The following is a 25,311-nucleotide window of genomic DNA, read 5'->3' as shown; positions in this document are numbered from 1 at the left end:
GCTCACCCCGGCCCCGTGGCGGCCGACGCTCGGACCTCGGCAGAGCGGCGTTGGCGCGGCCCAGGCAGGCCCGGCGTGGCAGGAAACGCCACGGAGCCGCCCGCGCCCGGCTGAGCCCAGCAGCCCCGCGGCGCGTTTCCGGAGCCGCGGGCGCAGCCGGGGGTAGTGGGGGAGCAAGGCCCGCCCCGGCCCCGGCCCCGCCCGGTCAGCCAGCCCCAATTGGCCCGGAGAGGGGGCGGGGCGGGGCGGGGGCGGGGCTCAGGCCCAGGGGGAGGGGCGGGCGCGACTGCTGGGGATCTGCGCGTGCGGGCCAGATTCCTAAGTGGAGGAGGGAGGAGTGGAATGAATGTGGTAATGAGTGAGTGAATGAATGAATGCATGAATGAATGAATGAATGAATGAGTGATCGAACGAAGCAACCAGCCCATGAAAGAAGGAACGAAGCAATGGAAAGAACCCTGCCCCCTCGGACGCCTTCTGGATGCTAGTGACGGTGGGGGGACGGGAACCGAAAGCGAAGCAGAGCAAAGCCAGATCTCACGGGAGGGGTCAAAGCTCCTTACTGAGTCACCAATGCCGTTGTGAGCTCTTACTGTGCCAGACAGTAAGAATACAGCTGTGAGCAAAACCAGGCCGGATCCCTGCCCTCAGGGGGTGCGTATTTGGCGCCAAAAGCTCGTGTGTGTGTGTGTGTGTGTGTGTGTGTGTGTGTGTGTGTGTGTGTAGGCGCGCACCCATGTGGGAATAGGGGTAGAGGGGAAAGGCATTTGAGTTAATTTCAAAATAGGTCATACTATGAAGAAAAACCAACAGGATTCTTCGATGGGGGTGGGGGGGGGCGCTGCAAGTAGTGACAGCCAGTTCCAGAAGAATTCGCTGCCAGTCATTAGAAATCTAGGAAGCTGCAGCTGCCCTGCAGTGTGCTACGCCCGTTAGTGCTTCCTTGAAGACTCTTGTTTCCTAAGGAAGACTATAATTAACAAGGATCAACATAAAATGCATAAGAGTGGTAAGAACTGTAAAGAGCATCATTTAAGGTGATGTTTGGGAGTGATGGGTGGAGGAATTGGGTGAGGCTACCATTGATATGAGGCTTCAATGACAAGGACTCAACCATGGGAAGAGAGGAAGGACATCTTCAGGCAAAAGGGACAGCAACTGCAAAGACCATGTGTCAAGAACAAATTGGGTATATCCTAGGATCAAAAGGAAAATGCTGAAGTGTAGCAAGCCAAGGGAAAGAAAGAGCCACACAGGTGGGGTGAAGCTGGGCACTTGAAATTGAGTCTGAAGGACACGATTTAACATTTTTCTTTATTCCTTATTAATAAGCATTTAATGCTTTATTAGTGATAATGATAACCAACTTCTTTTTAAGGTTTATTTTTTTTACTTTTAGAAGGAGACAGAGAGAGAAGGGAAGGGGCAGAGAGAGAAAGGGAGAGAGAATCTCAAGCAGGCTCTGTGCTGTCAGAGCCCTTACACGGGGCTCGAACTTACCTGACAGGTGCCAAAATCAAGAGTCAGATGCTTAACCGAGTGAGCCACCCTGGCACCCCAGTGATAACAGACTTCTTAAATATTCTTGTAACCATTTTAGATGTTAACAACTCTTTTCTTATTTTCCTTCAGATTTTATTATGACAGCTTTGCAACATATGGATCAATTCAAAGATCTGTACCCAGGTACCAATCACCAATATTCTACAATTAGCCTTATGCTCTACTTGCTTGATTGTAAGGTCATCCTTAATTTCAACGTTTTTTATTTATTTTTGGGACAGAGAGAGACAGAGCATGAACGGGGAGGGGCAGAGAGAGAGGGAGACACAGAATCAGAAACAGGCTCCAGGCTCCGAGCCATCAGCCCAGAGCCTGACGCGGGGCTCGAACTCACAGACCGCGAGATCGTGACCTGGCTGAAGTCGGACGCTTAACCGACTGCGCCACCCAGGCGCCCCAGGTCATCCTTAATTTACTGATACATTTCAAAGCACGCTGCACACATCAGTATGCTTCACCTCTAAACACCTCAGCATGCATAGCATTAACTAGAGATGGATACCTGTTTACTGTTTTGGGGGAGGTAAAATTTACTACAGAAAAACACACAAATCGTAAGTGCCCCATGTAGTGAGTTTTGACAAATGCATACTCCAAGCTCCTGTCAAGATACAGAAGACGCAACACCCTAGAAATTTCCCTTGTGCCCGTTTCCAGTCAGTCACCACCACAATCCCACACAAAGGCAACCACAGTGCTAAGTTTTCTCCAGCATAGGTAACTTTTGCTATTTGAGGACTTCATATGGATGGAATCATACAGTAGGTACTATTTTGTGTCTGGATTCTTTCAGTCAGTATGATGTTGAGATTTTTCTATGTTGTTGAATGTGTTATTGCTTCTTTCCCTTTATTACTGAGTAGTATTCCATTGTCTGGATATATCCAAGTTGGTTTATTCATTCACCAGTTTACGATCTGGGCGGTTTCCATTTTGGACTATGATAAATAAGGCTGCTCTGAACATTTGTCTACAAGTTTGTGTGGACATTTGCTTTCATTTTACTTGGATAAGTACCTAGAAAGGGAATTGCCACGTCATAGGATAGTTGTTTTATAAGAAACTGCCAGAATATTCTGTAAAGTGGTTGTACAATTTATGTTCCTACCAGAAATGTACAAGAGTTCCTTTTCTTTCCAATCTTCCTTAACGTTTAGGGATGTCAACCTTTATTTTTAGCTATTTAAGTGGGTGTGAAGTGGCAACTCATTGTGATTTTAATTATCATCTCCCTGATGACTAATCATGTTGAGGATGATGTTTTTCTGTGCTTACTGGCCATTTCTATATTTTCTTTGTAAAGTGTCTATTCAAATAGATTTCCCACTTTTATAGGGTCATTTGTCTTTTTATTATTTACTCTTGTAGGTGTTTTTTTTTTAAACAAATCTTTTGAGGTATATTTGACATAACCAGACGTCTTTAAACTGTACTATCTCATGAGGTTTGACATATATATTTCCATGAAACCATCACCACAATCAAAGCAATAAACATATCCATTACTCTCATTTTCCTGTGTCCTTTGTAGTCCCTCTCTCCTGTCTCTTCTTGCTCCTTTGCCCCTCTTGTCTTCAAGCAACCACTGATCTGCTTTCTGTCACTATAAGGTAGTTTGCATTTTCTAGGGTTTTATATAAATGGAATCATAAAATCAATGTTCTGTTGGATGTACCATAATGGGTTTATTCATTCATTGGTTGATGGACATTTGGGTTGTTTCCAGTTTAGGGCAACTACAAATAAAGCTGCTACAAACATTTGTGTATATTCCTTTATACATACATATATTTCCTTGGATAACTACCAACAATAGTATGACTGGATAATACAGTAGAGGTATGCTTAGCTTTTCAAAAAATTACCAATTGTTTTCCAAAGTGGTTGTACCATTTTACATTCCCACTAGTACTGTAGGAGAGTTCCAGTTCCACATTCTTGTCAGTACTTGGTATGGTCAGTCTTCTGAATTTTACCATTCCAGTAGCTGTATAGTATAATCTCATTCTGGTTTTAATCTAGATTTTCCTGACTAATGGTGTTGAGCATATTTTCATGTCCTCATTGGCCATCATACATCTTCTTTAGTGAAATGTCTGCTTAAACCTTTTGGCCCTGTTATTATTATTGGGTGGCTTTTCTTACTATTCAGTTATAACAGTTCTTTATATATTCTAGATACAAGTCTTTTGTCAGGTATTATGCTTTGCAAGCCTTTTCTCCCAGTCTGTGGCTTGTCTCTTCATTTTCTTAACAGTGTCTTTTGAAGAGCAGAAATTCTAATTTTGATGAGGTTAAATTTATCAGTCTGCTCTTTTATGGATTGTGCTTTTGGTGTCACATCTAAGATTTATTTATTTATTTATTTATTATTAAAAATTGTTTAATTTTTTTTTGAGAGAGAGAGAGTGGGAGAGAGAGAGAGCGCGCGCACACACACACACACACACACACACACACACAAAGTGGGGGAGGGGCAGAGAGGGAGACAGAATCCAAAGCAGGCTCCAGTCTCTAAGCTGTCAGCACAGAGTCCTACGTGGGGCTCAAACTCATGATCTGTGAAATCATGACCTGACCTGAAGTTCGGACTGAGCACCCAGGTGCCCCTAAGATATCTTTATTTAACCCGAGGTCATAAAGATCTTGTTTTCTTTTAGAAGTTTTATGGTTTTAGGTTTTATACTTATTTAGGTTTCTCATCCATTTTGAGTCAATTTTTGTATGTAGTGTGAGATAAGAGTCAAAGTTCATTTTTGTGCCTGTGGTTATTCAATTATTCCAGCATCATTTGTTGAAGAGACTATCTTTCTTTACTGTCTTTTTTTGGTGCCTGTATTAAATATCAGTAAATGTGTGGATTCAAGACTCTCTTTGCTGTTCTGTTGATGTATTTTCTATCTTTACAACAATGACATACAATTTTGATTTGTGTAGTTTTTTTAATGTTTATTTATTTTTGAGAGAAAGAGAGACAGAGTGTGAGTGGGGGAGGGGCAGAGAGAGAAGGAGACACAGAATCCAAAGCAGGCCTCAGGCTCTGAGGTGTCAGCACAGAGCCTATGCGGGGCTCAAACCCACAAACCGTGAGATCATGACCTGAGCCAAAGCTGGATGCTTAACCAACTGAGCCACCCAGGCATCCTGATTTGTATAGTTTTATAATCTTTGAAATCAGGTAATTTAAGTTCTACAACTTTGTATTTTTCAGTATTGTCTTAACTAGTCCAGGTGTTTTGCATTCCCATATAAATTTTAGAATCATCTTAGTTTCCAGAAAAAAATAAAAAGTCTGCTGGGATTTTAATTAGGACTGGATTAGGACTAATCTGTAGATTAGTTTGGGGAGAACTGACATCTTTTTTTTAATATTTATTTATTTTTGAGAGACAGAGAGAGACAGAGTGTGAGCAGGGGAGGAGCAGAGAGAGAGGGAGACACAGAAACCAAAGCAGGCTCCAGGTTCTGTGCTAATAGCACAGATGCACAGATGCAGGGCTCGAACTCATGAGCTGTGAGATCATGACCTGAGCCAAATTCTACAGCTTAACTCACTGAGCCACCCAGGCACCCTGGGGAAGATTGACATCTTAACAATATTGAATATTTTGACCCCTGAACAAGGTCTCTTTCTCTCAGTTTGGTCTTGGATTTCAGTGTTCAGGTCTTTTATATCTTTTGTCAGATTTATTCCTAAATATTGCATATTTGTGATGCTACTGTAAGTAGTGTTATTTAAAAATTTTTAAACTTCTGACTGTTCATTGCTAGTATATAGAAATACAATTGATTTTTGTATTTTGATCTTATCTCCTGCAACCTGTTAAATTCAAATATTAATTCTAGTAACTCCTGACAATTCTATTGCATTTTCTACATAGATAATCTTGTCTTTGGTGAAAAAAGACAATTTACATCTTCCTTTCCAGTACGGATGCTGTTTGTTTCTTTTCCTTGTCTAATTTCCCAGGCTCAGCCCTCAAACATGATGTTGAACAGAAAGTGTAAAAGTGGACATCCTGTCTTATTTCTGATTTTGGGGGGAAAGCACAGTCTTAACAGCACCAAGGATGACATTAGCTGCAGCTCTTAGATGTTCTTTATGAAGTTGAGGAAGTTCCCTTCTACTTCTAGTATTCTGCGAGTTTTTTTTAAATCAGGAATGGATGTTGGATTCTGTCATATCCTTTTTCTGCATCTATTGAGAAGATTGCTATAGTCTGAATGTATCTTTCCAAAACTCATATGTTGAGATTGTAGCCCCCAAAAATGATGGTATTAGGAAGTGGAGGCTTTGAGAAGTAAGTAGGTCCCGGTAAGATTAATGCCCTTACAAAAGAGGCTCCAGAGATGCCTTGCTCCATCACCATGTGAGAACATAACAAGAAGTTTCTGGCTATGAACCAGGAAGAGAGCCCTCGCCAGAATGTGACCATGCTGGTACCTTGATTTTGGACTTCCAGTCTCCAAAACTGTGAGAAATAAATTTCTGTTGTTTACAAGGCATCCAGCTTGTGGTATCCAGCCCAAATGGACTAATACATAAATCATGTTTTTTAAAAATTTTTAGTTTGTTTAGTTTATTAATATGCTGAATTACACTGATAAAATTCCAAATGTTTAAACCAAACTTGCTTTCACATGATAGGCTACTTCGTCATATTATATTATCATTTTTGTATCTTGTTGAACTCAATTTGCTAAAAGTTTGTTTAGAATTTTTGCAAGTATGTTCATAAAGAATATCAGTCTGTAGTTTTCTTTTCATGTCTTTGTATGGTTTTGATGTAAAGATAATGCTGACCTTATTGAATAAGTTGGAAGTATTCTTTCCTCCTCCCTTTTCTGGAAGAGTTTGTGTGGTATTGGCATTATTTCTTCCTTTAAAAATTGGTAGAATATGAGTTTCCTGGGCAGGCCATAGAGGATGCCAAGCTGGATGGCTAAAACTCAGAGATCCAGGGGACAGAGTTCAGGGTGACCATTTCAGAGGGAAAGCAAGAGAAAAAATCCTGGAGAGGAGAGAACCACAGTCAGGGAACCCAAATTTGGCATATACACTTTGCCCAAATCTTTGGTCATCCTTGGGTGTATGAATAGGGCAGACTCCAAGGAAAGAATGGAGCAGAAATTTCCATTGATGCCCAACGCTGGAGAGACAGAGTTTGGAGCTTGAGTTTAGCGAAGTTAACTGCATGCCAAAGCAGCAGCAGCAACAACAACACCTCTCTGTAGAAATATAGCAGAAAATGAGAAGCCAGAACCACTAGAAAACATTATTGACAATGTCTGGGATATGATGCGTAATTACTAGAAAAAAAAAAAGAAAACAACAAGACAATGTGGTGACACTTAAGAAAAAAAATGTTCGAGGGAAACTGACCCTGAAATGACCCTGACATTGTAATTCACAGACAATATTTTCAAAGAAGCTATTATAAATACACTTATGGACATAAAGCATACTCATTATTAAATTTTTACAGTGATATATGTACTTCATCATTAACAAGATAAATTAACAATATCTAAAATGGTCTACCAACTCCCCAACTTTGAAGTAATGCTATTTCTAGTAAGTATTTCTAGATATTTGCAATAACTATAATGTGATGTGAAAATATTTCTGGTGGTGACAAAGTCACATATATTGTGATGCTACCATGGTTTGTTGTCTACATTCATAATTGAAGGAAATGCTAAATTTTAGTTAGTTTAGTAAAAATAATACATGTTCCCCCATTCAGGTTTCAGATCCCTTGAGTTCTTAATGTCAGGTTAAGATCTTAAGGTCACAGATACTGTTTTTCCCAAGTACAGCAAAAAACCATGCCTGGAATACAGTAGGTACTCAATAAATATTTCTTTTTTTTTTTTATTTTTTATTTATTTATTTTTTTTAAATTTTTTTTTTCAACGTTTTTTTAATTTATTTTTTTGGGACAGAGAGAGACAGAGCATGAACGGGGAAGGGGCAGAGAGAGAGGGAGACACACAGAATTGGAAACAGGCTCCAGGCTCCGAGCCATCAGCCCAGAGCCTGACGCGGGGCTCGAACTCACAGACCGCGAGATCGTGACCTGGCTGAAGTCGGACGCTTAACCGACTGCGCCACCCAGGCGCCCCTCAATAAATATTTCTTAAATAAATGAGTGCATCTGTGTTCCAATCTAGTGGTAAAGAAATTAAAATTTGTTCCTATCTTTCACATCCATTTTACTAATGAATTGATAACAACAGCTACTATTTGAAGATTGTTTGATATGTGCCAAGCACTGTTTATAAATCTTATCTTATTCTTAAACAACCCTGAAGCAGGTACTGTTGTTATACCCATTCTATTGTTATAGAAACTGAGGCAAATAGAGTTTAAGCAATCTCTTTAAGGCCACACAGCTGACATTACAACTCAGATCTGTCTGAGTCCAAGGTCTGTGTTCTTAAAGTATTAAGATAAATGTACTCGGAGCATCTCAGGCTTGGAGACTGGTCCTCAGTTCCAACCCAATCTGCTTCGGTCTCCTGATTGACTAAGGCTCAGACAAACTTTATTTCACCTTCATCTTCTTAGGCTGCCTGTCATCCCATCTGGAGGAATCTCAGCCATTCCCTCAGCCTCACACAACGACCTCAAAGCTCAAAGTTTGGGCTACCAAACCTGGGTATCCAGGACTAAATTCTCTTCTGCTTTTCAAATCCCAATGTTAATTTGCCCACTGGACACTTTCCTACGATGTTCTTCAAGCTCCTCTATGCCAATGCAAGCGTCACTTTCTATGTAAGGGCTTTTCTTACCCTCCCAAGGTAGACTGGCCCACCTGGTGTCCCTGTTATACTCTGTATGCACCCTACCACCACCACCCATAATATCATATTAGCCAATTTATTTATATGCCTGCTTCTCCTTACCATTCTGGGAGCTCCTTGGGAGCAGGGACCATTTATAGTTTGTTTCCAAGTTCTTAGGAATTAGAACAAAGCCTGACACAGTAGGTACATGGTAGATGCTTTTCGAATGGATGAATACATGAATAAATAAATGAATGGATTATATGTACCAACCCTACTACTTAACACTTTGGCTATTGTGTTTATTATAATTTACACACAATCAAGTGTGTAATGTAAAATATAAATGTATGGTGTAATATGTAAAAACGTAAAATGTAAAAATGTAAATGCAAAAAATACATGCTCCAAGGGAATAATAACAAATTTAGAAAATAGGAAATTTTAACAGGCAAAAAAGAAACTATTGAAAAGAACAGACTGTAAATTCTAGAATTGAAAAATACAATGTCTGAAGTGAAAAATTCACTGGATGGTCTTTTTAAAAAAATGTTTTAATATTGGGGCACCTGGGTGGCTCAGTAGGTTAAGCGCCTGACTTTGGCTCAGGTTATGATCTCACAGTTTGTGAGTTTGAGCCCCAAGTTGGGCTCTGTGCTGACAGCTCAGAACCTGGAGCCTGCTTCGGATTCTGTATCTCCATCTCTCTCTGCCTGACCCTAATTTGCGCTCTGTCTCTCAAAAATGAATAAAAAAATTTTTTTTAATGTTTATTCATTTTTGAGAGAGAGACAGAGGGTGAGCAGGGGAGGGGCATAGAGAGAGGGAGACAGAATCCAAAACAGGCTCCAGGCTCTGAGCTGTCAGCACAGAGCCTGACGTGGGGCTTGAACTCACCAGCAGTGAGATCATGACCTGAGCCTAAGTCAGATGCTTAACCAACTGAGCCACCCAGGTGCCCCACTGGATGGTCTTAATAACAGATTGCAGATGACAGAAGAATCACAAACTTGAAGATATATCAATAGAAATGATTCATTCTGATACACCAAAAGGAACAAGGATCAAAAAAAGAGCAGTGATCTGTGCAGTAATAAAAACGTTCTAATGCGTGGGTGTTTAGAATCCCAGGAGAGGATGGAGAGAATGGAAAAGAAAAGCTACTTGAAGGAATTAGAAGTGAAAATTTCCAAAATTTGGAGAAAGATTATTTATAGGTTTAAGAAGCTCAATGAACTCCAAGGAGGATAAATACAAAGAAAAACCACACCTAGGCACATTGTAGTCAAACTACTGAAAACAAGGTTAATGAGAAAAACCTTTTTTTATTGATTTATGAGATATTTATTAGAAATGATAAAATCTTTACAAAGGGTCAGAAAAGGGCCATAAACTGCCAAATAGATTTTAAAAATTAAGCCAGAAATCAAAACCAGTAATTAAAGCATCCTGCCAGAAAGGTCAGGTTCCATGAGCCTCAGGGTCTGAACATGTTTTCTAGTCACATGCACACATCAGAAAACAACAGAAAAATCTTTTCTATTTCAATGAAGGCAGACATACACAACTGAGTTTTGAGGTCACATTCAATTGCTGAACGCATATGCACAGCCAGAGCTCAATGTATATTAATAACTTCTAATAGCTGGGTCACAGTGTGAGAGGACTTAAATCCCAGACCATCATCATGGCAGTGTGGCCAGGGCAGAAATCTTAATAGAAGTCAGAGTAAAATGAAGCATTACATATGGAAGTACATTGACAAGACTTTTCTCAGCACTGCCCTTAGAAACAGTTGAAGCCAGGAAACAGTGGAAAAACATCTTTATTTTTATTTTTATTTTTAATTTTTAATATAACTTATTGTCAAGTTGGCTAATATACAGTGTGCTCTTGGTTTTGGTGGTAGATTCCTGTAATTCATTGCTTACAGACAACACCCAGTGCTCATCCCAACAAGTGTCCTCCTCAATGCCCATCACTCATTTTCCCTTCCCTGCCCCCGCATCAACCCTCTGTTTGTTCTCTGTATTTAAGTGTCTCTTATGGTTTGCCTCCCTCCCTCTCTGTAACTATTTTTTTCCTTCCCTTCCCTTCCCCCATGGTCTTCGGTTAAGTTTCTCAAGATCCACATATGAGTGAAAACATATGGTATCTGTCTTTCTCTGCCTGACTTATTTCACGCAGCATAATACCTTCCAGTTCCATCCACGTTGCTGCAAATGGCAAGATTTCATTCTTCCTCATTGCCAAGTAGTATTCCATTGTGCATATAAACCACATCTTCTTTATCCATTCATCAGTTGATGGACATTTAGGCTTTTTTCATAATTTGGCTTTGTTGATAGCACTGCTATAAACAATGGGGTACATGTGCCCCTATGAATCAGCGCTCCTGTATCCCTTGGATAAATTCCTAGCAGTGCTATTGCTGGGTCATAGGGTAGGTCTATTTTTAATTTTCTGAGGAACCTCCACACTGTTTTCCAGAGCGGCTGCACCAGTTTTCATTCCCACCGACAGTGCAAGAGGGTTCCCATTTCTCCACATCCATGCCAACATCTGTTGTTTCCTGAGTTGTTAATTTTAACCAGTCTGACTGGTGTGAGGTGGTATCTCAGTGTGGTTTTGATTTTTATTTCCCTGATGATGAGCGATGTTGAGCATCTTTTAGTGTGTCTGTTGGCCATCTAGAGGTCTTCTTTGGAAAAGTGTCTATTCATGTCTTCTGCCCATTTCTTCACTGGATTATTTGTTTTATGGGTGTGGAGTTTGGTGAGTTCTTTATAGATTTTGGATACTTTATCCAATATGTCATTTGCAAATATCTTTTCCCATTCCATCGGTTGCCTTTTAGTTTTGTTGATTGTTTTCTTTGCAGTGCAGAAGCTTTTTATATTGATGAGGTCCCAATAGTTCATTTTTGCTGTTAGTTCCCTTGCCTTTGGAGATGTGTCAAGCAAGAAATTGCTGCGGCTGAGGTCAAAGAGGTTTTTTTCCTGCTTTCTCCTCTAGGGTTTTGATGGTTTCCTGTCTCACATTTAGGTATTTCATCCATTTTGAGTTTATTTTTGTGTATGGTGTAAGAAAGTGGTCCAATTTCATTCTTCTGCATGTTGCTGTCCAGTTCTCTTAGCACCATTTGCTAAAGAGATTGTCGTTTTTCCATTGGACACTCTTTCCTGCTTTGTCATACCTTTATGGGTCCAATTCTGGGTTCTCTATTCTATTCCATTGGTCTATATGTCTGTTTCTGTGCCAATACTATATTGTCTTGGTTTTGTAGTAGAGGCTAAAGTCTGGGATTGTGATGCCTCCCGCTTTGGTTTTCTTTTTCTTTTTATAAATTTTTTTTCAACGTTTTTAATTTATTTTTGGGACAGAGAGAGACAGAGCATGAACGGGGGAGGGGCAGAGAGAGAGGGAGACACAGAATCGGAAACAGGCTCCAGGCTCCGAGCCATCAGCCGAGAGCCTGACGCGGGGCTCGAACTCACGGACCGCGAGATCGTGACCTGGCTGAAGTCGGACGCTTAACCGACTGCGCCACCCAGGCGCCCCTGGTTTTCTTTTTCAACATAACTTTGGCTATTCAAGGTCTTCGGTGGTTCCATACAAATTTTAGGATTATTTGGAACAACATATTTAAAGTAATAAAGAAAAAAAAAACACTTTCAACCCAGAACTCTATATCTGAGAAAAATATTCTTCAGAAATGAAGGTGAAATAAGAATATTTTGAGATAAGTGAAAGCTAAGAGAATTAATCAACAGCCTGCACTAACAGCAATGCTAAAGGGAGTCTTTCAATTTGAAGAAACATAATAGTAGAAGGAAATCTTGATCTTTGGGTAGAGATAAAGAACACCAGAAATGGCAAAATTTTGAGTAAATATTAAGGAATGTTTTCTCTTAATTTCTTTATAGTACATATGACTTTTAAAAATAAAACTGTAATAGTGCATTATAGGTTTTATAACATATTTAGATGTAATGCATATGGCAACTATAGCATAAAGGATGCATTAGAAGGGGAATTGAATCTGTATGGTAGAAAGATTCTTACATTTATGTACAATATTAGCTCTAAGTAGATAGTGAAAATTAAGGATATATATTAATATCTAGAGCAACAACTAGAAAACCATGCAAGGAGGTGTAGCCAAAAATATAACAGATGGATGGAAATCTAAAAAAATTTTGATTAACTCAGGCAGGAAAGAGGGAATGTAGGAACAAAATAGAGGGCACATATAGTAAAAGGACCAATTTAGGTCCAACCATACAAAAATTATATTCAGTGTAAATGGGCTAAACACTTAAAAGCAGAACTTGTTAGAACAGATAAATGGGCAAGGCTATTGTTGTCTACAAGAGATGCAATTTTAATATAAGACACAGATGGTTGATAGTAAGATGATGCAAAATGATATATCATGCAACAAGTAAGCATAAAAAGTGATAATGACTATATTAATACTAGACAAAGTAGAATTAAAGACAAAGATTATTACCTGAGATAAAAGGCAAAAATATAAGGGTCAATCAGAACCACAAAGAATTCATAAATTTGTATGCACCCAACAACAGAGCTTCAAAATATGTAAAATTTGACAGAACAGGGAGAGAAATCGATATTTCCAAATTATATTTGGAGATTTTAACACCCTTTCCTCAGCAGTTGATATAGATAGACAAGGAATAATTAAATATAGAATATCTGTATGACATTACTAACCATCTTTACTTAATTGATATTTATAAAACATCATACCCAACAATGGCAGAATATATTCTTTACATCGGCACATTGTACATTCACCTGGATATAGCAAATGCTAGGCCGTAAAACAAGTCTCAACAAATTTAGAAAATCTGAAATTTTACAAAATAAGTTATTTGAGTCCCCAATGGAGTTATATTATAAATTAATAGCAATAATATATCTCCAAATATCTGGATTTCACACTACATTTCTACAAAAACCCATGGGTGAAAGAAGGAAACACAAAGGAACATAGAAAATATTTCATATAGAATAACAATAAAAATAAAACATCAAAATTAGTGGCAGGCAGGTAGCAAAGTGATTAGAGGATGATTTATTGCTTTAAATGTTTATATTAGAAAAGAAGAAAGGCATAAAATCAATGCCTTAATGCTTCATCTAAAGAAACTAGAAAAGAAGCAAGGTAAATCCAAAATAAGTTTCAGTAAAGGAAATAATAGTGATAAGAGCAGAAATAAATGAAATAAAAAACTATGATGAATATTAGCAAAGCCATATTTATTTATTTATTTAAAAATTTTTATTTAATTTATTTTTTAAATTTACATACAAGTTAGTTAGCATATAGTGCAACAATGATTTCAGGAGTAGATTCCTTAATGTCCTTTACCCATTTAGCCCATTCCCCCTCCCACAACCTCTCCAGTAACCCTCTGTTTGTTCTCCATATTTAAGAGTCTCATGTTTTCCCCCCTCTCTGTTTTTATATTATTTTTGCTTCCCTTCCCTTATGTTCATCTGTTTTGTCTCTTAAAGTCTTCATATGAGTGAAGTCATATGATATTTGTTTCTCTGACTAATTTCGCTTAGCATAATATCCTCTAGTTCTATCCATGTAGTTGCAAATGACAAGATTTCATTCTTTTTGATTGCTGAGTAGTACTCCATTGTGTATGGATACCACATCTTCTTTATCCATTCATCCATCAATGGACATTTGGGCTCTTTCCATACTTTGGCTATTGTTGATACTGCTGCTATAAACATTGGGGTGTATGTGCCCCTTTGAAACAGCACACCTGTATCCCTTGGATAAATGCCTAGTAGTACAATTGCTGGGTCATAGGGTAATTCTATTTTTAATATTTTGAGGAACCTCCATACTGTTTTCCAGAGTGGCTGCACCAGTTTGCATTCCCACCAGCAGTGCAAAGAAGATCCTCTTTCTCTGCATCCTTGCCAACATCATTTGTTGCCTGAGTTGTTAATGTTAGCCATTCTGACATGTGTGAGGTGGTATCTCACTGTGGTTTTGATTTGTATTTCCCTGATGATGAGTGAAGTTGAGCATTTTTTTATGTGTCGGTTGGCCATCTGGTGTCTTCTTTGGAGAAGTGTGTATTCATGTCTTTTGCCCATTTCTTCACTGGATTATTTGTTTTTTGGGTGTTGAGTTTTATAAGTTCTTTATAGATTTTGGATACTAACCCTTTATCAGATATGTCATTTGCAAATACATTCTCCCATTCTGTCAGTGAAGTCCCAGTAGTTCATTTTTGCTTTTCTTTCCCTTGCCTCTGGAGATGTGTTGAGTAAGAAGTTGCTGTGGCCAAGATCAAAGAGGTTTTTGCCCGCTTTCTTCTGGAGGATTTCGATGGCTTCCTGTCTTACATTGAAGTCTTTCATCCATTTTGAGTTTATTTTTGTGTCTGGTGTAAGAAAGTGGTCCAGATTCATTCTTCTGCATGTCGCTGTCTAGTTTTCCCAGCACCACTTTCTGAAGAGACTGTCTTTATTCCACTGGATATTCTTTCCTACTTTGTCAAAGATTAGTTGGCCATACATTTGTGGGTACATTTCTGAGTTCTCTATTCTGTTCCATTGATCTGAGTGTCTGTTCTTGTGCGAGTACCATACTGTCTTGATGATTACAGCTTTGTAGTATAGCTTGATGCCTGGGATTGTGATGCTTCCTGCTTTGGTTTTCTTTTTCAAGATTGCTTTGGCTATTCAGGGTCTTTTGTGGTTTCATACAAATTTTAGGATTTTTTGTTCTAGTTCTGTGAAGAATGCTGGTGTTATTTTGATAGGGATTTCACTGAATATGTAGATTGCTCTGAGTAGTATTGACATTTTTTTTTTAACATTTTTATTTATTTTTGGGACAGAGAGAGACAGAGCATTAACGGGGGAGGGGCAGAGAGAGAGGGAGACACAGAATCGGAAACAGGCTCCAGGCTCCGAGCCATCAGCCCAGAGCCCGACGCGGGGCTCGAACTCACGGACCGCGAGATCGTGACCTGGCTGAAGTCGGACGCTTAACCGACTGCGCCACCCAGGCGCCCCAGTATTGACATTTTAACAATATTTGTTCTTCCTATCCAGGAGCATGGAATCCTTTTCCATTTTTTTGGTGTCTTCTTCAATTTCTTTCATAAGCTTTCTATAGTTTTCAGTGTATAGATTTTTCACCTATTTGGTTAGATTTATTCCTAGGTATTTTATGGTTTTTGAATAAATGGGATCAATTCCTTGATTTCTCTTTCTGTTGCTCTATTGTTGGTGTATAGGAATGCAACCGATTTCTGTGCATTGATTTTATATCCTGCGACTTTGCTGAATTCATGGATCAGTTCTGGCAGTTTTTTGGTGGAATATTTTGGGTTTTCCATATAGGGTATCATGTCATCTGCAAAGAGTGAAAGTTTGACCTCCTCCTGGCTGATTTGGATGCCTTTTATTTCTTTGTGTTATCTGATTGCTGAGGCTAAGACTTCCAATACTATGTTGAATAAGAATAAAGCCATACATTTTTAAAAGAAGAATGAATTATATAACCCTTAGCAAGATTAATTAAGAAAAAAGAGAACGTATACTAGTCAATATCGGGAATGAAATAGGGATAGCAAATAGATCATATAGGTATTAAAAGAATAATGAGCAACTACTAGGATGGTCCTTATGCCAATAACTTTGATAACTTTGACAAAAGTGACACATTCCTTGGAACCAAACAATTTACTGAAAATGACGGCAGATTGCATAGGAAATAGGAATAGCTCAATTTCTTATAAATACATTTAATTTTCTATCAAAAACTTTCCTAAAAGCATAACAAACACGACAAAGGAACAATTCAGGCCCAGATGATTTCATGGTGAATTCTAGCAAATACTTAAGGAATGAACATCATCAATCTCACACAACCACTTTCAGAAGATAGAAGAGCAGGGAACACTTCCCAAGTCATTTTTGTGAAGCTATGATAAATCTTGATAAAATATGTAAAAGAAGTACAGAAAAACAACCTTCAAGAACAATATAGCAAAAATCTTTTACTATCAGCAAATCAAATCCAGCACTATATAAAAAGGAGTTTTTCTATTGCCTATTTATGGATTCAGGGCACAAGTGTTCAGTGACTCGCAACTCAGCTGTTAGGTGAATCTATAATTTATATGACACAATGCCCACACACTTTCCAACATAATGGCAGCCTGGGTGGTTGAGAGCTGGCTTTACAATGCAAAAAGGTGTGGCGGGGCTCCTAACCTGGAACACATAACCTGTGTCTCCTGTGGAAATTTCAGACTTAATGAGGGAAAGCTGTGAGTGCAGAGTGGTAATGGGGACCTGTTCTTAGTTTCCTCTGTCCCCTAACCCTTAGTTTGCAGCCCCCACACATTGGCCACAATTATTGATGGGTCTATTTTGTAGCTGGAGGGCCAAAGGGTGTGCTTGTTGCTTCTGGAGGCTCCAAGGCTTGTCACATCAAGCCCTAACCAAGCAGGTCCCGTTGTCACGGCAACACGGATGCCTCTTCTCCTGCTCTCCTGATCCTGGCATTTGCCCTGCACTGAGATACCGAGATCTTGTTCCCTCATCCACCTGGGGATTCTGGGAACACCGGGAAGCCCACGTGGCCTTAGTACCGAGGACTTGGGAGACCTGCTGGACTGTGCAGTCCTGGGCAGTGAAGCTGAAGTGCATTCTTGTGATCCTCTCGCTCCAGGGCTTTGAGGTGGCCTCCAGAGTCGCCCTGCAGCCCGCAGGCGGCGTGTCTCTGCCAGGCAGCGCCTGCAGAGTCAGAGAAAGTGAGCCGGAGACCAGGGGCTTTGCTCCAACGGGACCCTGGAAGTACCGAGCGCCTTGGGTAAGGGCTGGATCTCTGCCAAGGCAGGCAGTGGGGGCAGGAGGCGGAACCCAGCCCGCGCTGGAGGGGAGGGGTGGGAAGAGCTCCTGACTGCGGAGGGCGGCTCCAGTTGCAGAGGGGCAGGTGCTGGTGGGAGAGGGCGGGACCCATGTCTAGGTCGCCCAGGCAGAGCAGGGGTGCCCTGGGTCCAGCCCTAAGAAAGAGAGGATGGGAGGGCTCCTGGCTGTGGGGATCAGGAAGGGAGGGCTCCCGGCCGCTGCGGGGTTGCAGACGATGGTGGGAGGGGCTCCGGCTGCAGTGGCCCCAGCAGGGGTGTCGGACAAGGCGAAAGGGGACCTTCTCCTTGCAGAGGTGAAGGGCTGCATGGTGGGGGTTCGGAGTCGTGGCCTGGAAGACGTGAACTGGCCAGGGAGGAGATCCAGGTCGCTGTGGGGGGCGGTGCGGTGGGCTGTCTGGCACCAGTGTCCCTCTCTCCCCTTTGCACCCACAGGCCTCCACTGCAGAGCCTGTGACAGTCTGCGCGCCCCTGTGCGATCGCGCCCCTCCCCCGCACAGGTATCCGCGATGGCACTGGCAATGCTTCCTGGCTGGTGCAGGTGGATGGGCGTGGATGAGCAGCGCTCGCTGCTCATCCTGGGCATTCCCCACGACTGTGAGGACCAGGAATTCCAGGAGGCCGCGCAGGCTGCCCTCCAGCCCCTGGGAAGATAACGAGTGCTGGACAAGGTGTTCAAAAAGGAGTTCAGATCCAAGGTCGCCTTGGTGGAGATGGCTCAGTATTTAAACCGAAGTGTGATCCCCCGACAAATACCAGGCATGGGAGGACCCTGGACTGTGGTCTTTCTGCCCCAGGCCCCGGAATCAGAGTCAGAGGATACACTCAATTTCCTTGCACAGACCCAGAGGCAAGCAGGGGTTGCTCTGGCAGGCGAGGCAGGAGCTGGGGATGGGGCAGGAGCTGGAGGCAAGGAAGGGGCTGGAGGCGGGGCAGGAGGTAGAGGCCAGGAAGGAGCTGGAGGCGGGGTAGCAGCTGGAGGCGGGGCAGCGTCTGGAGGCGGGGCTGCAGCTGGTGGTGAGGAAGGAGGCAAGGCAGAAGCTGGAGGCCAGGCAGGAGGTAAGGCAGGAGCTGGAGGTGAGGAAGGATCTGGAGGCGGGGCAGGAGCTGGAAACGAGGTAGGAGGCGAGCCAGGAGCTGGAGGTGAGGAAGGAACTGGAGGCAAGTCAGCGGCTGGAGGTGAGGCAGGAGCTGGAGGTGAGGAAGGAACTGGAGGGGAGGCAGCGGATGGGGGCGGGGCAGGAGCTGGAGGCGGGGTAGTGGCTGGAGGTGAGGCAGGAGCTGGAGGTGAGGAAGGAACTGGAGGCGGGGCAGCAGCTGGAGGTGAGGAAGGAGGCAAGGCAGAAGCTGGAGGCCAGGCAGGAGGTGAGGCAGGAGCTGGAGGTGAGGAAGGATCTGGAGGCGGGGCAGGAGCTGGAAGCGAGGTAGGAGGCGAGCCAGGAGCTGGAGGTGAGGAAGGAACTGGAGGGGAGGCAGCGGCTGGGGGCAGGGCAGGAGCTGGAGGCGGGGTAGTGGCTGGAGGTGAGGCAGGAGCTGGAGGTGAGGAAGGAACTGGAGGCGAGGCAGTGGCTGGAGGTGAGGCAGGAGCTGGAGGTGAGGAAGGAACTGGAGGGGAGGCAGCGGCTGGAGGCGGGGCAGGAGCTGGAGGCGGGGTAGTGGCTGGAGGTGAGGCAGGAGCTGGAGGTGAGGAAGGAACTGGAGGGGAGGCAGCGGCTGGGGGCGAGGCAGGAGCTGGAGGCGGGGTAGTGGCTGGAGGTGAGGCAGGAGCTGGAGGTGAGGAAGGAACTGGAGGGGAGGCAGCGGCTGGAGGCGGGGCAGGAGCTGGAGGCGGGGTAGTGGCTGGAGGTGAGGCAGGAGCTGGAGGTGAGGAAGGAACTGGAGGGGAGGCAGCGGCTGGAGGCGGGGCAGGGGCTGGAGGCGGGGTAGTGGCTGGAGGTGAGGCAGGAGCTGGAGGTGAGGAAGGAACTGGAGGGGAGGCAGCGGCTGGAGGCGGGGCAGGAGCTGGAGGCGGGGTAGTGGCTGGAGGTGAGGCAGGAGCTGGAGGTGAGGAAGGAACTGGAGGGGAGGCAGCGGCTGGAGGCGGGGCAGGAGCTGGAGGCGGGGTAGTGGCTGGAGGTGAGGCAGGAGCTGGAGGTGAGGAAGGAACTGGAGGCGAGGCAGTGGCTGGAGGTGAGGCAGGAGCTGGAGGTGAGGAAGGAACTGGAGGGGAGGCAGCGGCTGGAGGCGGGGCAGGAGCTGGAGGCGGGGTAGTGGCTGGAGGTGAGGCAGGAGCTGGAGGTGAGGAAGGAACTGGAGGCGAGGCAGTGGCTGGAGGTGAGGCAGGAGCTGGAGGTGAGGAAGGAACTGGAGGGGAGGCAGCGGCTGGAGGCGAGGCAGGAGCTGGAGGCGGGGTAGTGGCTGGAGGTGAGGCAGGAGCTGGAGGTGAGGAAGGAACTGGAGGCAAGTCAGCGGCTGGAGGTGAGGCAGGAGCTGGAGGTGAGGAAGGAACTGGAGGGGAGGCAGCGGCTGGAGGCGGGGCAGGAGCTGGAGGCGGGGTAGTGGCTGGAGGTGAGGCAGGAGCTGGAGGTGAGGAAGGAACTGGAGGGGAGGCAGCGGCTGGGGGCGGGGCAGGAGCTGGAGGCGGGGTATGGCTGGAGGTGAGGCAGGAGCTGGAGGTGAGGAAGGAACTGGAGGGGAGGCAGCGGCTGGAGGCGGGGCAGGAGCTGGAGGCGGGGCAGTGGCTGGAGGTGAGGCAGGAGCTGGAGGTGAGGAAGGAACTGGAGGGGAGGCAGCGGCTGGGGGCGGGGCAGGAGCTGGAGGCGGGGTAGTGGCTGGAGGTGAGGCAGGAGCTGGAGGTGAGGAAGGAACTGGAGGCGAGGCAGTGGCTGGAGGTGAGGCAGGAGCTGGAGGTGAGGAAGGAACTGGAGGGGAGGCAGCGGCTGGGGGCGGGGCAGGAGCTGGAGGTGGGGTAGTGGCTGGAGGTGAGGCAGGAGCTGGTGGTGAGGAAGGAACTGGAGGCAAGTCAGCGGCTGGAGGTGAGGCAGGAGCTGGAGGTGAGGAAGGAAGTGGAGGGGAGGCAGCGGCTGGAGGCGGGTCAGGAGCTGGAGGCGGGGTAGTGGCTGGAGGTGAGGCAGGAGCTGGAGGTGAGGAAGGAACTGGAGGGGAGGCAGCGGCTGGAGGCGGGGCAGGAGCTGGAGGCGGGGTAGTGGCTGGAGGTGAGGCAGGAGCTGGAGGTGAGGAAGGAACTGGAGGCAAGTCAGCGGCTGGAGGTGAGGCAGGAGCTGGAGGTGAGGAAGGAACTGGAGGGGAGGCAGCGGCTGGGGGCGGGGCAGGAGCTGGAGGCGGGGTAGTGGCTGGAGGTGAGGCAGGAGCTGGAGGTGAGGAAGGAACTGGAGGGGAGGCAGCGGCTGGAGGCCAGGAGGGAGCTGGAGGCAGGGCAGCCACTGTGGGCCAGGCAGGGCCTGAAGAGGAAGCAGGAGAGTCAGATGAGGAGGGAGCCGCTGGGGACACAGGAGTTGCAGGTTGGTTAGGATCTGTGAGTGTGGCAGGAGCTGCAGGTGAGGCGGGACCTCCAGGTGAGGAAGGAGCTGTGGGTGTGGCAGGAGCCATAGTTGCGGGAAGATCCTGGACCCAGCCTTGGAGCCCGGCCTGGCAGCCTGTGCTGGAAAACAGGGCCTCTATGGAACTGAGAACCTTTCCTGGAATGGAAGAGCCACACCGAGCAGAAGAGTCCTTTGAGAGCTGGCTGGATCACGCCAGCGACATGCTGTACCTGTGGTGCCACATCACAGAAAGGGAGAGGAGGAGGAGGCTGATGGAGAGCTTGGGTGGCCCCGCACTGGATCTGGTGTGCGGCCTCCTGGCAGAAAACCCTGACGTCCCTGCGCAGGATTGCCTGGCCGCGCTGGTCCAGGTGTTTGGGAGGAAGGACACCCCCACGACCGCACGGCTGAAGTTCCTGACCTGTGGCCAGCGGCCCCAGGAGACTCTCTTTGTCTATGTGATTCGCCTGGAAGGCCTGCTGCAGTCGGCCGTGGAGAAGGGGGCCATCCATCCCAGCCTTGCGGACCAGTTACGCACCCGGCAGGTGCTGACGCGGGCCCGCCCCAACGAGATGCTCGAGAACAAGCTGAGGAGGATGCGGCTGGACAGGAGACCACCTGGCTTCCTGGGGATGCTGCGGCTCATTCAGGAGACCGAGGCATGGGAGGCCACCGCAGCTAGGAGTGAGCACTTGCAAGTGGAAGAGGGGGCCCGTGTGGGCACCGGAGGCCTGGCCGCTGCCCGGGCCAGTGGAGAGGTTGCCGAAGCCTCCCCAGCCAGGGAAGATGCTTCCCAGGCTGCCCTGGCCAACCTGGGGGCCAGTGAGGCAGTTCCTGGCAGTGCCGAAGCTGATACGGCTGCTCCTGAAGCCCATGATGCCGCCAGGGCAGCCCTCGTCCCTGAGGAGGCCCCCAAGATCTTCCCTGCCACGCAGGAAGATGAAAATGCTCCCGCCTCTGCGGGCCTAGATCAGGCAAAGCCCTCAGAGGCCCCTGGGGGCCTCACCCCTGCCCAGATGGGCAGCGCTTCCAGGCAAGGCCCGGGAGGTCCTGGCTGTGAGCCGGAGGGCCTCGCCCAGGCAGGAGACCAGGAGGCTGGGGAGCCCCTGGAGGAGGGGCCCAAGCCCATCCCAGAGGAGTCGGGAAACGAGGATGGGGCTGGGGAGGTGAGGCCCCCCAAGTCCTCCTCGGGCAAATAGGCTCAGAAGGCCCAGGGGCCCCCTCTCCTCTCAGGCAGCAGTGCTCTGGAGGCAGGGGGAGGCCACGCCAGGGCAGCAGCCTCTCCCCACATGGAGGCAACAACCCACCCAGCCCAAATTCCCAGGACCCCATCTTCCCAAGGCACCACCATGCCTTGGTGACCCCATGGCCACCACCATCAGCCCTTCCAACGGACCAGGATGACCATACTTGATGCAGAGTGGGGCAGGGAGAGGTGCCCCCTCCCATGGCAGCTCCACCCCAGCCCCAGCCCCAGCCCCAGCCCGAAACCCTGCCAGTCCAGGCAGCCAGCCTGGGAAGCACCCCTGAGTGGCTGGCCCTAGCCTAGGTGAGGGGCACCTGAAAATGTCTGCCACCCACACTGGCCTGGGAGATATTAGGGGCCGTCTCAAGGGTGCCAGCCCCTCGGGCCACCCAAGAGGGGGACCCTCGTTCACTGACCCGTGGAGCACGCCACTCCACGCTCTGAGAAGCCCACTTGTGCCTCTGTAGGCCCCTTAGTGACCCCCGTGTCAAGTGACACCCCCAGCTCCCCCTACACGCACCCTAGTTACCATTCCCGTGCAGAGCCTTGAGGTGTGCAGGAGCCCGCGGCGGGTGTCCTGGCCTAACACAGCAGCCACCTCTCAGCCCCGGGTGTGTGGCACGAGCTTCAGTGCGAGCCCAGGCTCTGCTCGCTGTCGTGTGGTGTCGTGAGCTCAGCCTCTGCTTCCTGGGTGTAGGTTTAGGCCAACTGCTGCTTGTTCTTGTGGAGATGTGTGTGTGTTCTTATCTGAGCAGCCGCCCCCACCCCACCCCGGAGACCTGTCGAAGCCCAGTCCCAGGAGCTGGCGGGAAGGACAGAAGAAGGCATGGCTGGTGCTCACCCCACGACCTCAGGAAGGAGGAACTGGACCAAGGACAGAGGTGGCCTGCGGGAGTCTCTGTGGAAACCGTGCTGTGATTTGCCACTCTCTTGTTACTTGTGACTGAGTTTCTTTGGCTTGTCTGAGTGCCCCATGCTGCATTTTGCAGAGTCCTGTGACTGTCCTGTGCAGGCCATAGGGCAGGGCCAGGCCCCAGCATGTCGGCCAGAGGGGAGAGTGCCATGGAGTGAGGGGCCATGGCCAGCATCCATCATCCTGGCCAAAGGCTGATCATGGGGCCCTCAGAAAGGGAGACTACGGCAGGAGGGCCACGGTGTTGGGGGGAACAGAGGCACATCCTTTGGGACCCCAGGAGGAGGGGTTTCGTGTCCTATGGGCTGTAGTGGCTGTTCGACATTCCTTTCTGTGTTGTCATTCCCTCTCTTCAATGGTTTCAGTAAATGTTTCTCTTCAATAAATTTCATTCAATGTTTGAGCTGAGTCTCGCTTCTGCTGTGGGCATTGGAGGGAAGGGTCTTTTCAATGGTTTCAGTAAATGTTTGTCTTCAATAAATTTCATTGAATGTTTGAGCTGAGTCTCACTTCTGCTGTGGGCATTTGAGGGAAGGGTCACCTGGGGGTGGGTTGGGGAGTAACAGTGGCTTGGTACCTGCCATTGGCATTGGGTGTGGCCAGGGCAGGATCCAAGAGTTGCTTCTGGTCCTCTGGCTGGATAGAGCCAGGTGACCTGAACTTTGGGCACAAGAAGTGTCTGATTGGGTCCCCATAAATCTCAGGGAACACCCCAGGAATAAGTGGGTTAGGTATTCTGGGGGGGAGGGATAGCAGATAGGGCCTGAGGCCCATTATCTGGGCAGGGCTGAGCAGCTCAGGGCATCCAGATGGGTCAGAGAGTTCACGTGTATAATCCCAGAGACCCAATGGGCACAGAAAGGCCTGTGCATGAGGTTAGACACCCCTGCCGAGAGCTGCATGCAGGACTCCAAGTTGGGGGTTATCGCTTCCATTTGGGATCAACCTACCCCTGCCAGCTGACAATTGGCCCATCATGGTCTAGCTACTGAGGGATGTTGGGGGTACTTGGGAGGCTATGATGTCAAGGGACAGAGGGCAGGCTGGGCTGGGTTTCCACAGTGCTTCTGCCTTGCCAGGAAGGAGGACAGGCAAGGAGAGCTGTCCTCTGATCTTAATCCTGGGCAGGGTGGCCCCCAAAGGGGAGGGAGCACCCTCTCCCTGTCCTACTCCCCTTCCAGCCAACTCTGAGGGCACCAGTCATGTGTCCTGGGAGCAGACGGGGTAGTGGGACACGAGTAGGGGTCTGCAGATGTGGCCTGAGGAGTGGGCCTCTTCCTGCTTGGAGGTGAGTTCTGGATCTCTGCTTCTCACAGAGAGCTTGGTGCCACCTGAGGCAGGCACCCATCCAGGGTGGAAGGCACTGTTGATCAGGGATTCCTTACTTGCATGCTGCAGCTGGAGGGGAAATTCTTGGAGAGGGCCATCATAAGGATTGAGGAGCCTGCCAAAACCCTCTAGGGCCCTGCATTCCACAAACTGAGGGCAGGCCTCCATCTGCCTCTGAACTGATTAAGAGACAGAAGGAACAATAGGGCCTCTCCCTGCAGGTGTTTGGGGAGAGAACAGTACTGTTGACCTGGAAATTGTGAAGGCCCCTTGGGGGCTCACTCAGTCTGTTCCCAGAGGTGTTCTCCGGCTGTTTTGAAGGAACAGTGGCTCTGACCAACCCCATGGTACAGATGAAGAACAGATTCCCCAAAGCAGCCAATGATGAGTGAGGACCTTGCAGAAAGCTGAGTCCCAGGCCCACAGCTGCTTGTCCAGCCTTCAGGAGCTGTGCATCTCGGGAGGCCCAGGCCATGTGGTGAGAGCTGCAGACAGTGGTGCTGCATGGATAGATGGGCCCCTGGAGATGCTTGGTAATGAGACAAATGGACAATGGAATGAGGGTTGCAGGGGATTGTTGAGAAGGGGGTCATCAGGACCATGCTTGCAGCCTCCTTGGCCTAGTGAGCTTGGCCCCGTGTTGTGGGGACCCTTGTATGTGTCCCATCAGAGTGTGCTTCAGGATTGGGGTGAGGTCCCCAGGTGGGCTCTGTTCTTGCTTCTTCAAGGAGGGGAGACAGGAGGAGGGCTGGACCCCAGGCAGGCTGGCCCAAGTCTGGCCCTGGGAATCTGCCCTCCTCCTTCTGGGGCTGGTTTAGAAGAGAGAGGCCCCTGGTGGCCACTCTAGCCTGGCCTTTCATCATCTCACCCCTGTAGGGAGAGAACTTGGAAAGAGATGAATGTGGCCTTTTCTCCCTTTTCCCTTTGCTTACTCTGCAGGATCGCCATGTCCAGGCCCCTGGGCACTTCACCTAGTGCTAGTAGGGCAGGTTCAAAGCCTAGGTGCCAGCCACT

At 47.1% G+C, this 25,311-nt stretch overlaps 1 protein-coding gene and 1 long non-coding RNA gene across 2 annotated transcripts; both read left to right on the top strand.

Moving 5' to 3' along the window:
• The first annotated feature begins 17,760 nt into the window (after positions 1-17,760).
• Positions 17,761-22,424, top strand: LOC131502167 (paraneoplastic antigen Ma6F-like). Its single transcript, XM_058712746.1, is given in 4 exon segments — positions 17,761-18,347; positions 18,468-18,523; positions 19,364-19,763; positions 20,825-22,424. Coding segments are annotated over 4 exon segments (2,190 nt in total). The 5' UTR covers positions 17,761-17,797; the 3' UTR covers positions 22,009-22,424.
• On the top strand, positions 18,556-19,042 carry LOC131502441 (uncharacterized). Its single transcript, XR_009257054.1, has 4 exons — positions 18,556-18,671; positions 18,828-18,863; positions 18,918-18,940; positions 19,013-19,042. It is a non-coding gene; the product is annotated as an uncharacterized LOC131502441 (long non-coding RNA).
• Positions 22,425-25,311: the final 2,887 nt, after the last annotated feature.

Source organism: Neofelis nebulosa, chromosome X (genome assembly GCF_028018385.1).
Source record: "Neofelis nebulosa isolate mNeoNeb1 chromosome X, mNeoNeb1.pri, whole genome shotgun sequence".
In the NCBI taxonomy this organism is placed as follows: Eukaryota; Metazoa; Chordata; class Mammalia; order Carnivora; family Felidae; genus Neofelis; species Neofelis nebulosa.
This window is presented reverse-complemented; position numbering and strand designations above follow the sequence as displayed.